Source organism: Triticum urartu, chromosome 5, assembly GCF_003073215.2.
Source record: "Triticum urartu cultivar G1812 chromosome 5, Tu2.1, whole genome shotgun sequence".
Taxonomy (NCBI): domain Eukaryota; kingdom Viridiplantae; phylum Streptophyta; class Magnoliopsida; order Poales; family Poaceae; genus Triticum; species Triticum urartu.
In genome coordinates, this window is record NC_053026.1 from 502,673,358 (window position 1) to 502,686,108 (window position 12,751).

Here is a 12,751-nt window from a genome sequence, read left to right on the forward strand (position 1 = left end):
GGCTCAGATTGTCTGGAGGCTTCAGAAGCTGGTACCGGGTAACTTCTAGTGGGAGCTGGTTAGTCTCGAAGCTAATGTCTTTAAGGTGGATTTCCCCTCTGTGGATGATTTGCAGAAACTGCTGAGCTTTGGCTTGTGTAGAGTTCCTGGTACTACATGTATTTTGGAGTTTCACGAGTGGACGAAGGTGGAGCCTAAAGGAAAGCCGCTTACGCAGGTCTGGTTGAGGTTTTCGGGGGCTCCATCTAAGCCTTTGCAGGATGCTCAAGTTGTGGACAGCATGGACATCATGGTTAGGAAGACGGAGAAAGTGGATATGGCTTTTACACGTGCGCATGGAGTGGCCCGGATTTTGGTGAGTGTTCTGAATATTGAGTTCGTGCCCGATGTGGTCCACTGGACATATAGGGGAGAGGTTTTCACGCTCTATATAGAGTTCGAGGACACTGCTCTGTTTGCTGAGGAGGTTAATGGGAGTGATGTGGATATGCACGAGGGTGACGGCGATGCATGTGCCAAGGGGGCACCGACCGATTCCACACGAGAGGGGTCTACCGGTTCTCACCCAGATGCCCAGTTGCCCGGGGATGGGACCGGGGTTGAGCTGGCACCCTCACCTTCGGTGCCTATGACTTCGTTGCGTTTTGGGTCCTTTGAGCCAGCCTCAGCGCCTCCCAGACTTTGGAGTGATCGGGTGGAGACTGACGCTGCATTTGAACACACGCTTCCTTTGTTGGAGTTTGAGGATGCTGGAGTTGGGGAAGTGGAGCCGGAGGTCGCTTCTATTTCCCTTGCTTCACCTATTGTCGAGACTCCGGTGATATCTTCTACGTTCGAGCTGGGGCTTGGGGGAGGGGGGTCGGGGCAGGTGGCCTTGACTTCTCCACTACCCATCCCGATGTCGGTGACGCCGGTCACGTCGGGGTCGGCCAGCGCTGTGAGAGGGAGCCCGAGGCAGGCGGCCTCAGCTCTTACCTTTCCGGTCGTGGCGGTGGCAACTGCGCCTCCAGTGGCGCTGGGGGAGGGGGGATTGGGGCAGGTGACCCTAGATCCCCCTTCCTCGTCTGCGGTCAGGAGGACCGCGCCTCCTACGACGCCGGCACTTCACTCTGAGCCGGTGGGTGGGGCGGGAGGAGGGATCGGGCAGGCGGCCCCAGTTATCCACTTTCCTTTCTTACCCGTGGGGAACTTGTCTGAGGGGCATGGGAGCCCGCAGCCGCCTCCTCTGGTAGCCATGGTTGACCCGTTGCGGGACTCACCGCGAGGCTTTACTAGGGAGGAGGTTGTTGCCTTTGGCGGGATCCCGGACCCGGTCTCGACGGGGAGACGGATGAGTGCTCGCATTCACGAGCTTCCGGAGGTTGATGATATGCAGCAGCGGTGCGCGGTGAGGGCGGCCAAGCTTCACGATGCTGCAAACTTTTCTGGTATGTCCATCAACATATCTAATTCTTTATTGCATTTCTCTAATGAGGAGATTATTAATAATGCAAACCAATTGGGAGTTACACTAGGTGTTACTGATAGTGAGATCTCCAATTCGGTGAATGATATGTTAGATTTGGAGGCGGAGCGTGCCTTAGAGACTATTCGTAATCTTGCAGCGGTTAAACTCATGAATGATGAGGAGATTGATGCGTTAGGGGTTAGAGTGCTCGATAATTTGTGTGCGGATCTAGCACCTTCTAGTCTTGAGTCTGAGGACGAGGATGTGCCCCTAGATTTTGCCGCTGTTAGCTCCGTTGAGCCCAGTTATGAGGACCGGGTGACAGAGCCTAGTAAACCAAAGCATAAGTGGAAACGGAAGATTTATCCCGATTCTGCAGTTCGTAGGAGTGCTAGGATTCAGACTACTAAAAAATTCCATGACGAAATATGAAAGGAATCTTTGGGAATAGCAGAGGTCTGAAAGACTTGGCTAAAAGAAGGTTTCTTGCTGAGGCTTCTCTGGAACATCAGTTAGATTTTATTGCTTTATCGGAAACCGGTAGAGATAATTTTGCGCCGCAGTTTCTATCCTCTCTTGCGGGTGGTGTTGATTTCGATTGGCATTGCCTCCCTCCGCGAGGAAGATCGGGTGGTATCTTGCTAGGTGTGAGATGCGATTCGCTTGAAGTCCGAAGTGTAGTCATGGGTGACTTCGCGGTAAAGTTTCAAGTTAGGTCTAAAGTTGATGGTTTCAACTGGGCTTTGATGGCGGTTTATGGTGCCGCACAACCCGAGCTTAAATCGGAGTTTCTGGCGGATCTTGTTCGAATCTGTGGGTCCGAGCAGCTTCCAATTTTAGTCGGGGGTGATTTCAATATCATTAGGAGGAGAGAGGGGAAAAATAATGATAACTTTGACGGTAGGTGGTCGTTTATGTTCAATACCATTATTGAAAGCTTGGATCTGAGGAAGATAGAGCTTTCTGGTAGAAAGTTTACCTGGGCTAATGCTTTGCCAAACCCAACATACGAAAAACTTGATCGAGTTCTCGCGAGCGTGGACTGGGAACAGAAATTCCCTCTTGTCACGGTGCAAGCTCTCTCGCGGGGAATATCCGATCACACACCCCTGTTCGTGGACTTAGGGGAGCCGAACCACGTGGGAAACAAAAACACCTTCTCATTCAAGATGACCTGGTTTGAACGTGAGGGGTTCTTAGACCTGATCGCCAGGGAATGGGCTAAGGGTGTAGGAGGTAGGACGGCGGTTGAGCGTTGGCAAAATAAGATTAGGCATTTGAGAAGTTTCCTACGGGGTTGGGCTAAGCACATCAGTGGGGTTTATAAGATTGAGAAGGATAGGCTCCTTTATCTTATACAGACCTTGGACTTAAAAGTCGAATCTCCGATTTTGCTGCCAGCTGAGCTCCAGATTAAAACTGAGGCGGAGAAGAGGTTGAAAGAACTTCTCCGTGAAGAAGAGTTGAAGTGGGCTTTGCGAGCTAAGGTCCGCAAAGTGGTCCAAGGGGACGTGAATACTCAATTCTTTCACTTGATTGCCAATGCTAAGCACAGAAAAGAAGCGAATCTTTCAGCTTGAGCAAGATGAGGGCACTATTTTAGGACGGGATAATCTAAAAACATATATTACAGACTATTATAGGCAGTTATTTGGTCCTCCGGAGGATAATTGTGTCTCCCTCGATGAGCCCAGGACTGGGGATGTGCCTCAATTGTCTGCTGCCGATAATGATATCCTGGTTGCCCCGTTCTCAGAGAAGGAGGTGTTTGAGGCTATTGCACAAATGAAAAACAATAAGGCTCCTGGACCGGATGGGTTCCCGGTCGAAGTTCTATAAAAAGTGCTGGCACATTATTAAGGAGGATTTATTACCTATGTTTCATGATCTGTTCTCTGGACAGCTTCAATTATTTCACTTGAATTTTGGAACTATCACATTGCTCCCTAAGAAAACGGTTGCGGTGAGAATTGAGCAGTTCAGGCCGATCTGCCTTCTCAATGTTAGTTTCAAAATCTTCACCAAGGTCGGGACTAATAGGCTCACACAGATTACACATTCTGTGGTGCAACAATCCCAAACTGCTTTCATGCCGGACAGAAATATCCTTGAAGGGGTGGTTGTCCTTCATGAAATGCTCCATGAAATCCACTCCAAAAAATTAGATGGAGTCATTTTTAAGGTGGATTTCGAGAAAGCGTACGATAAGGTCAAATGGCCATTCCTCCAACAGGCATTGCGTATGAAAGGTTTCGATGAAGCCTGGTGCCGACAGGTCGAATCATTTACGCAAAAAGGGAGTGTGGGAATTAAAGTGAATGACGACATAGGTCATTATTTCCAGACACATAAAGGCATAAGACAAGGAGATCCGATGTCCCCTATCCTGTTTAACATTGTGGTGGATATGTTAGCAATTTTGATAGGAAGGGCTAAGGAGAATGGTCAAGTGGGCGGCTTGGTACCTCATCTTGTTGATGGAGGTGTATCCATCCTTCAGTACGCTGATGATACAATCATCTTTATGGAGCATGACTTGGCCAAGGCGAAGGCGAGAAATATGAAGCTGGTGTTATGCCTATTTAAACAATTGACCGGGTTAAAGATTAACTTTCATAAGAGCGAGCTGTTCTGCTTTGGTAGAGCCAAAGACGAACAAGATTCTTACAGGCAATTGTTTGGGTGCGAGTTGGGGATTTTACCCTTCTCCTACCTAGGTATTCCGATACACCATCGTAGGCTGACAAACAGAGAATGGAAATGCATCGAAGACCGATTTGAGAAGAAACTGAGTTGCTGGAAGGGTAAGCTCATGTCATACGGTGGCCGATTAATCTTGATAAGTTCGGTGCTCACGAGTATGCCTATGTTCCTCTTATCGTTCTTTGAGGTCCCAGTTGGTGTTAGGAAAAGACTGGACTTCTATCGATCGCGTTTCTTTTGGCAGGGTGATGAACTTAAAAGAAAATACCGGCTTGCTAAATGGGATATCATCTGTAGACCGAAAGACCAAGGGGGTCTTGGAATTGAGAATCTTGAAGTTAAGAACAGATGCCTTCTTAGTAAGTGGCTGTGGAAGCTCTCGTCCGGGACTGAGGCCATGTGGGCGCAGATCCTTCGTAGCAAGTACCTCCAGACTAAAACATTGTCCCAGGTCACAGTCAGGCCGACTGACTCGCCTTTCTGGAAAGGACTAATGAAAGTCAAACAATCAATGTTCAATAGGACGAGGTTTGTTATTGGAAACGGTGCTAGTACACGTTTCTGGGAGGATACTTGGCTTGGCGACTCACCTTGGCCATTCAATATCCGTTTATATCGTATTGCTCAACGACGTGAGGTGTTCGTTGCAACGATATTTCAATCTGTCCCCCTTAATATTCAGTTTAGACGAGTGCTAGTGGGCAATCATTGGGACGAATGACTCCATCTAGTTAGGAGACTCGTGGAGGTTCAACTTTCTGACCAACCCGATGAATTACGCTGGAAACTGACTATGTCTGGAGTATTTACAGTTAAATCAATGTATATTGATGTTATTAATTCGAACTCCATTCCAACTTCCAAGACTGTTTGGGATGTCAAAGTCCCTTTGAAAATAAAAGTGTTTATGTGGTTTGTCCATAAACAAGTTATTTTAACAAAAGACAACTTGATTAAGCGTAATTGGACAGGACCTACTAGGTGTAGTTTCTGTGATCGGGATGAGACGATTAAGCACCTCTTTCTTGATTGCCCGTTGGCCCAAGTCCTTTGGCGGACGGTCCACATTGCTTTTAATATTACTCCACCGAATTCTGTCAATGCTTTATTTGGGACATGGCTTAATGGGATTGAGCCTGACTTAGCAAGACATATTAGGGTTGGAGTTTGTGCTCTGCTGTGGACTATCTGAAATTGCAGAAATGATTTGATTTTTAACAGAACATCACGTATTCATTTTTTGCAGGTTATTTTCCGCACCACGGTAGTGATCCGTTCGTGGCCGCTACTCACTCCGATGGAAGCCAGGGAGCATTTGATTACTGGATCTATCCGTTGGGAGATGGTAGGTCGGGATATCTTCAACCGGTTTGGATGGCGGTCATGTAATAGGATAGGCAATTAGTTTACCTGTCTATTTTTAGCCAGCCGGTTGTGGTGTCTCCTCTTGGCTAGTTTGTGTTGTTAGCATTTTAGGCTCTGTGTGAGTTGTCTTTTCTTTTTTTAGTTGAAGACTTTGTAACCTTGTTGGCACATTTTGTTCCTTTGGTTAATAAGATGGCCGTATGCATCACTCTGATGCAGAGGCCGGGGAGCCCCCCTTTTCGAAAAAAATGTGTGTTATGCCTCCATCTATGTCTGCATTTTTTTAGAATGTTTTGAAATGTAATAATATGAATTTTGTTGAATTTTGAATTTTTCAAAAACCGGCCTCCATGGAGCCCGAGCTCCAAAAGCAACTATCACTGTATACACTTTACATTGTTCGATAAGCTCAATTATTATAATCCACTTCAATGATAAACTCAGCCTTAACTGTTAGACTAATGTTACCTCTTACATGCCTAAGTTTGTGTGCCCCATCAAAGCGAAAGCACCTATTATGACCCAAACCACCAACACGTCCGACTCAGGGCATGTACAGTGGTGTTGTATTACAAGTATCATGTAAAATAAAATGCCGGACTGAAGGAAAGTGAAATCAGTAAAAAGGATTTCCTCCTCTAATTAAGAGATAATCTCTTAACACAATATGCCGCATCATTTTTTATTTAAAATAGCTAGTTATTAAAGATAATTAAGACTTAAAACAGGGTGTCATCTTTTTGGCTAGGCCCACAAGGAGCGCAACTAGCCAACCCGCGTGGGAGTCTTGGCTGGCGCGATGTGCTTAGAGATTTCTTTTATAAAAATATGCCTTCAAAGGCTAGTCCGAAATGGTCTCGCTTTTTCGTTGAAGATAAGACTAACATATTATCCATTGTACACATATTTTTACTGTCATCTCTAAGTCAGGTGAAGGAGAATATCTTACGAACCACTATTAGAAGAAAAAAAATGAGCGATGACCTCATGGGCACCTGAAACTTCTGCTTTGGGCTCGTCCCTAGATTTTCTGCTTCGCCAGCCCGAAGCTTGAAACGGGCCTCAAATGAATTAGAACGTGCTACCGCGCGCGGGCTGGCCCGCTCCCGCGACGGCCGCCTCCTCTCGCCCACAACCCAACGGGCCGCGCCTCCGTCTCCGGCCTCTTCACCGTGCCGCCGCCGCCGCCTCCTCCTGCCCACTCATCACCGCCGTCGAACCGGCCGCCTCGGCTCTGCGCCATTTGCACACCCTGGGAACCTCTCCCATAGCCGCTCGGCCCGATCTGCTGTGTATCGGCGGTAGCAGCGGCGGCGCTTCCTCTCCCCCGTCCCAGCCACCCCTCCCCGGCGAGCTTGTGCTCTTCTCTCGGCGTCGCCGGCGTGCTCGCCCTCCACTGGGTCTCTGGTCTGTGGGTGACATGCGGCGGCCTTGGCCTTGGACCCGGGTACGTGTGCCACAGCGGCCTCTTCCGAATGTCGGCTTCAGTTATAGTCTGCAGGAGTGGATACATAAGTTTCAGATAAATCAGTTGAAATTTTGTGCTACCACTTCATCTGAATCTACCTTGTCAGGCACTATGACATTGTCAAGCAGTCTTGAAATCGGCTTCACTGCCTCAGGGTTGAAGAACATTGCTGATCTGATGAGGCATTCACACAGTGGCACAGAGGATGTGATGTGAGGAAAAACGACGAATTACGATATCCCTCCCAGTGCGTGAATATGATCAACTCAAGAGTAAACGAACTTACACTGTCATGTCTGGATCTCTTATCCACGACCACGCGTGTTGAACCTTATTTTTTCTTAACGCAGAGCTTTGAACCTCCTTCTCATCTGGTGAGAACCATCCCCCGATTTCACTATGCAAAGACAAAATATTCAGCATCAGTTCTGTATTGCTCTGAACAAAGTACTCAACTTCACTAAGTTCAGTTCAGACTTCAAGCACCTAGTGTCTATCCAAAGCTTTTTCTGTGCATTGTCTGAAATTGTTGCCACAAATGCTGCAGTATTTGCCAGACTCTGCGAGTTCCTCAGGAAGATCCTCTCCTGCCGAGCATTATTCCGTGCCATCTCATCCTCCTAATGCATGTGTTAACAAGGTAAATACCGATGCTTTTTGACTTATGATTTATGCAACAGTAGTTTTAAGTTAGTGTACATTGGTAGTAGAAGATAATAAGATGGCAGGCGGTTCTATTACCGTTAGATCTTTCTCTACCATTTTGGTAGCTGAAAGCAGCAGTTCCTTGTCTATGAATGGTAACTTTGCAATACCCTGAAACCATTTATTAGTTGAAAATTAGTACAATTTATTTATTCATTGAAAGTTAGCATCAGAGTCCTTTTTGCATAACCTAGCACCTAAGGCCCTGATTGGACTCTCAGTTTCTGAGCGCTATACGTCTGTAAAATATACACGCCTTCATCGGTCATTTATCTTTTCAGGTGGAAATCACAAATGGCCGGTAATATACACGTGTAAAATAAATACAAGTGTAAATAGTTACACCGATTCCAAGCGGGACCTAAGGGGTGTAACCTAGCCATACTAAGCACATCAACACTTGATCAGTTTAAGTTGAAAGTATAAATTGATTCAGTTTCCCTAATGGACATGTGAACGAATAACTTACTTGTGACAAGAAACGTTTGCCATCTGGATCAATCTCGAACTCTGTTGACAAAATAATTGCATCTACATAAGCACGCCAACAATCTATGGTATGAACTAAGAATGACAAACATACTTGGTGGATTTACTTAAATACCTGTTGGATAGGACATTTGTATTTTAGATTCTTCACAGCCCATTAATTTGCTATAACATTTTGGAAGGGCACATGACAAAACATTCTTTTGTGGTGGCAAAACTGCCATGAGCTGATCAAATGGTCTTAGTGGTTTATCCATGGTGAAAGATATGTTGAATTGAGACAGACATTTGAAATCCGATGCAAAAGGAGCATAATAGAATGGGTAGCACCTGCAAGAACACAGATATTCTACCATAAGACATTTTTTTTGCGGGGGTACCATAAAATATATTGACATAGAATGGAAACGTTTTTCTTGCACATATGTACTGGAGTTGTCAGATATCACTAGCATAGAAATACTGTGAAAGCTAGTGGTCCTTGGGACAAAAGTCATAATAACAACTCAGAGCCATGAAATTACGGAGTGTACGGAAACATATAGACAAAAATTGTACAATTTATATATGTTTTCTTCATACCAAGTCCATGAAGGAACTTCAGAAAAATAGCATTGAAGCATCCAGCATAATCCTTCTAAATACTTCTGAACCTAAATTACATATGAGAAGTGTTCAACCTGCAAAATAAATAATTCAAGTCAGTAAGGAAAAAAGAAACAGATTATATCAATCTAAATTTCCCATGGCCAGCCTCATGAGACTCCATTTGCACGAAGAAACAAGGGAAACCACAACCATTTCTGTCTGCAGCCTTCCAACTTCTTTAGAAGTTTCGGCACCAAGCTTCTCTCTGTAGAACCGGGATTTCCATCCTGGTCTTATCTGCAATAGATACATGAGAAACTGCACACATAAGAAATATCTCTAGCAATATACGCCACTAACCTTGTCTTGTTTGCAGGCTCCATTTTTAAAAAGGTCGTCCTTATTACAGAAAATATCGCTCACAGTTCTCCATAGCTCCCTGGTATTCTCTCTGACCTGATAATAGGGAATCAATCAGAAGTTCAAGCATTCCTTAATTTGTAGCAGAAATAAAGAGAACTCCAATTCATTAGACTCGTTAGGGATGCAAGTAGAAGTACTGCCTTGTGTGTCAAAAATGACTTGAACTCGGGGCGTTCTTCCTGACTAGAAGAACCAACGAGACCACTACACAACTTTTTTTAGCTAACTAATCCTTACCACATCGTCAGAGTCTCTTTCAAGGGAAGTCTCTACAGGATAAAAAAAATGCTGAGCAAATGATGTTTTCTTCTCTCCCCTGTCCTCTCCCTTGGCCCATTCGTTTACTGCAGCTTCACCCTGTATCTTGTGCAGTAACTTCTGCAGATAACTCAATAACAAAGCATATGTAAATGCTAATTGGCACTAGCGCGCACTACTGACAAGGATGATAACATACCTCTTGCAGTTCATATCTTTTGAGTAAAATTTTCTCTTCGCACAAGGACAGTTCATGAAAGAACTTCTCTAACCTTGTGACTTCCAGATACACACCGTATTTATCTTTAATCTGTTTCCCGTAGAAGCAAAATCACATAAAACTACAACCCAATGGCTAATCATCGGTGAAAGTAAAAAGGCAGAAATTCTCCAGGTACTTTGTCTGTGTTGACCATATAGCCCCCCATTTTGTTGAAGGTTGTTTTGTACACTTCAATGAGAAGATCAACTGCAAACTGTCACATCGAACATAGATCAGAGGAACAATCACAGCAATGAATATGTTAAATTATTACTAGAATCTAACAACATACAATATACGTACTTCATTTATCTCTAGTGAAGGAATCCGTGGAATGAAATCGTTTCCTGTCAAGAAACAAATAAAGATAAAGTCATCTATTAGTCTCGCGGTATCTTGTTTGCAACCTGGTGTCTTCATTTCAAGCTCCAAGTACTCTCTCAGAACCCATATGTCCACAAACTGCAAAAGGAGGTGTTATTCCTTTAGTCAAAATGTGAACCTTTTGGTAATATTATTTCAGGGGAATAGACCTGATAAAATCTCGCGGGTACCCTTCCATTTGGATTATCGAACTCCCGCAAAATTGAAATGTGGACTTCGTGAGATGCCAACGCGAGCATGATCAGATCTGCATCCTGTGATAATTCTTCAGAGTTAACTAGGCAGTAGTGAACATGTCAAACATTGTGTTCGATTGAGATAATCAAGTGTGTCGTGCGGTTAAAGTTCATACATGCCCATGCAGACAATGGCGGGTGTTCGGATCATAGTTTTCCATGCTTCGTTGCGCGCGAATGAAAGACATGATCTTGTGCTCCCCTTCTCCAGGAACATTTGCATCAGAAAGTATTACCTTCAGTAAAAAAAAAAAGATCAACTGTGAACTCATCAACAATGACCAACCTGGACAAATTCAGCAAGATCCCACAGCTCCTAAGATACATGCTTTACGGTGAACCAAAAATCTTAATACTGTCAAGATGGAACAGAGTATTTAGATGGGGTCGCAATCACAGTTTCAGTGTGCTAGAGGTATATTTGTGAAAAATAACAATTAAAGTGGAGTTATTATTTATGTAAAATAAGGGAAATAGTAGTCTATTTCAAACCCCCCCCCCCCCCCCCCCTTCCTTTCCCCCACCACCAAAAAACTGCAGGCTAAACAGTTAAGATGAACATGAACTCCATTTGCTTCACCACTTTGCCTGTTAAAAGATAAGTGCAAACCTTGATGTCTTTCCATTCAGGGTCCGTATTCAACCGTTCGTGGATGAAGTACTCCAGCGCTGCTGATATCTTCTCCATGAATTCCGTCCCTGGCATCTTGACAACAGGATTCTGAAGCTCGTACGTATCTCGGGGCATCACCTCTTTCCCCTGAGCTCTGAATATCTCCGTCAAGAGGATCGCTTCAGCCTCCTGGTACATATATGCATTGTGAATTTTATGATAAACAGTTATCTTGTCGAGGGAATGAAATGAAATAGACTTGAGAGCTCACCGAGTCTGCGCGATACTTGGCAGTTTTGAAGTACCTCTGTCGCAGCTTGGTCATCTTGGACATAGGGGCGACACCATCTGCGGTTGGAATTTGTAGGTGGATGATGCATATCATGGGAAAGAGGAATCAAGAGAAGTCATTTGTGTATCCAGTGATCGATCCATGTATATAGTACTATGCACGGACCTACTGCCAAGTAAAGGAGCCTCCTTGGCCTGACCATGCGAAACAAGCGATCCAAGTAAGCGAAAAACCAATTGTACACCTGCGCGAATGCCAGTGAAATTAAGGCCAGCTCAAGAGTTCAAGAGAGTCAACAGACACCGGCTAGATTGCATGGCGATCGTCATGGTTGAGGTGTTTATTACCAGCCCGTTGTTGAGGCGGAAGCATTTGTGGATGATTTCATTCATGTCGAGGTAGAGGTTGTCGTAGATGATCTCTTCTTCTTCATCTTCATCCTCTTCATCGTCATCTTCTTCTTCAACCTCTTCTTCTTCCCCCTCTTCTTCCTCCTTTTCTTCTTTCTCCTCCTCCTCGTCCTCCGATGACGAGGCAGAGTAGACGTCGATGATGGTGCCGACGATTTTTGGGTACTTGCCCACGAGCCAGCTGAAGAAGGAAGGTATTCCCATGGCCGCTAGCTAGTACAGTAGAATCTTGGCATCTGGGAGAGAGTGATGAATTTCGTAACTGAGCTAGGCACCAACAAATCTTGGGATGTTTAGCTGGGAGCAGGTCGCAACAGATCGGTTGCTAATCTAGCTTGAGATGCTATCTTTGGCGACTACCTTTTCTTTTGCTTTGCTGAGTCGGCTTTGCACCATGCTTAAGACTTTCCACGAAGAGTACCTGCTATGGCTAAAGGCAGAGGATACACTTCCTCCTAGCCTTAGGAAGCCAGGTCAAGTCAATGCTCCCGCCATGATTAGAATAAGCTGCAGGAGTACTAGATAATCCGCATAGTTCCATGGTTGCACGAAAGCTCCTATGATTTCTGATAATAAAATTCCAGAGGCGTACCTTCGCCCCTGCTTGTTTTAGTAGGCCTTTTTTTGCCTTTTGTTTTAGGAATACTGAAAAATCCCGAGGTATAGGCGTACTGCTGGAACAAAAGAGAGAGAAACAACATGTTTGCACAACAAAGGTCGCACCGTTGACATATTATTATTATTGTTTCCTGCAATGGAGTGTATGGGTGTTACGGCGCTGCTAGAAGGAGGGCATGAGAGGGCCGGCCGGGGGTCTTCTGTCCACGGCCGGGCAAGATGAAAGGGATTTACTTGACTTTCAAGTAAGGCTTACTTGACCCCCTAAGCAAGCGATTCTTATATCTAATTAACCCTAAGACTAACGGGCTATACCGGCAGCCAAGGCCATTAGGCCCATTACGTACTCTAACAATGAGGGTGATCGATCCTCCTTTTCTAAAAAATACAATAGAGTGTACGTATGTACTAATTATATAAACACGTATGCATTGTTAATTGATTCTATAACTTTTAGTTATCAATAATAAACAATTTGACAAGCTAAACT

At 44.9% G+C, this 12,751-nt stretch overlaps 1 protein-coding gene and 1 long non-coding RNA gene across 4 annotated transcripts; one reads left to right on the forward strand and one right to left on the reverse strand.

The window, feature by feature from the left end:
- Positions 1-6,357: 6,357 nt before the first annotated feature.
- Positions 6,358-12,150, reverse strand: LOC125510154 (5'-3' exoribonuclease 3-like). Its single transcript, XM_048675248.1, has 21 exons — positions 12,004-12,150; positions 11,581-11,879; positions 11,399-11,477; positions 11,213-11,289; positions 10,939-11,130; positions 10,445-10,564; positions 10,242-10,346; positions 10,012-10,170; positions 9,845-9,922; positions 9,646-9,756; positions 9,426-9,566; positions 9,126-9,221; positions 8,976-9,062; positions 8,760-8,830; positions 8,293-8,507; positions 8,158-8,198; positions 7,725-7,799; positions 7,470-7,603; positions 7,270-7,380; positions 7,082-7,157; positions 6,358-7,010 (listed from the first exon to the last, which is right to left on the reverse strand). Exons 2-21 carry the CDS (start codon positions 11,845-11,847, stop codon positions 6,597-6,599), a joined length of 2,649 nt encoding a protein of 882 aa, XP_048531205.1. The 5' UTR covers positions 11,848-11,879; positions 12,004-12,150; the 3' UTR covers positions 6,358-6,596.
- Positions 6,795-11,403, forward strand: LOC125510155. 3 transcript variants are annotated; one of them, XR_007284518.1, is made up of 6 exons: positions 6,795-6,962; positions 7,090-7,230; positions 7,334-7,430; positions 7,531-7,623; positions 10,959-11,133; positions 11,236-11,403. It is a non-coding gene; the product is annotated as an uncharacterized LOC125510155 (long non-coding RNA). The 3 variants fall into 3 exon arrangements; XR_007284519.1 differs by having other exon boundaries at positions 7,334-7,357; XR_007284517.1 differs by having other exon boundaries at positions 7,090-7,357.
- Positions 12,151-12,751: the final 601 nt, after the last annotated feature.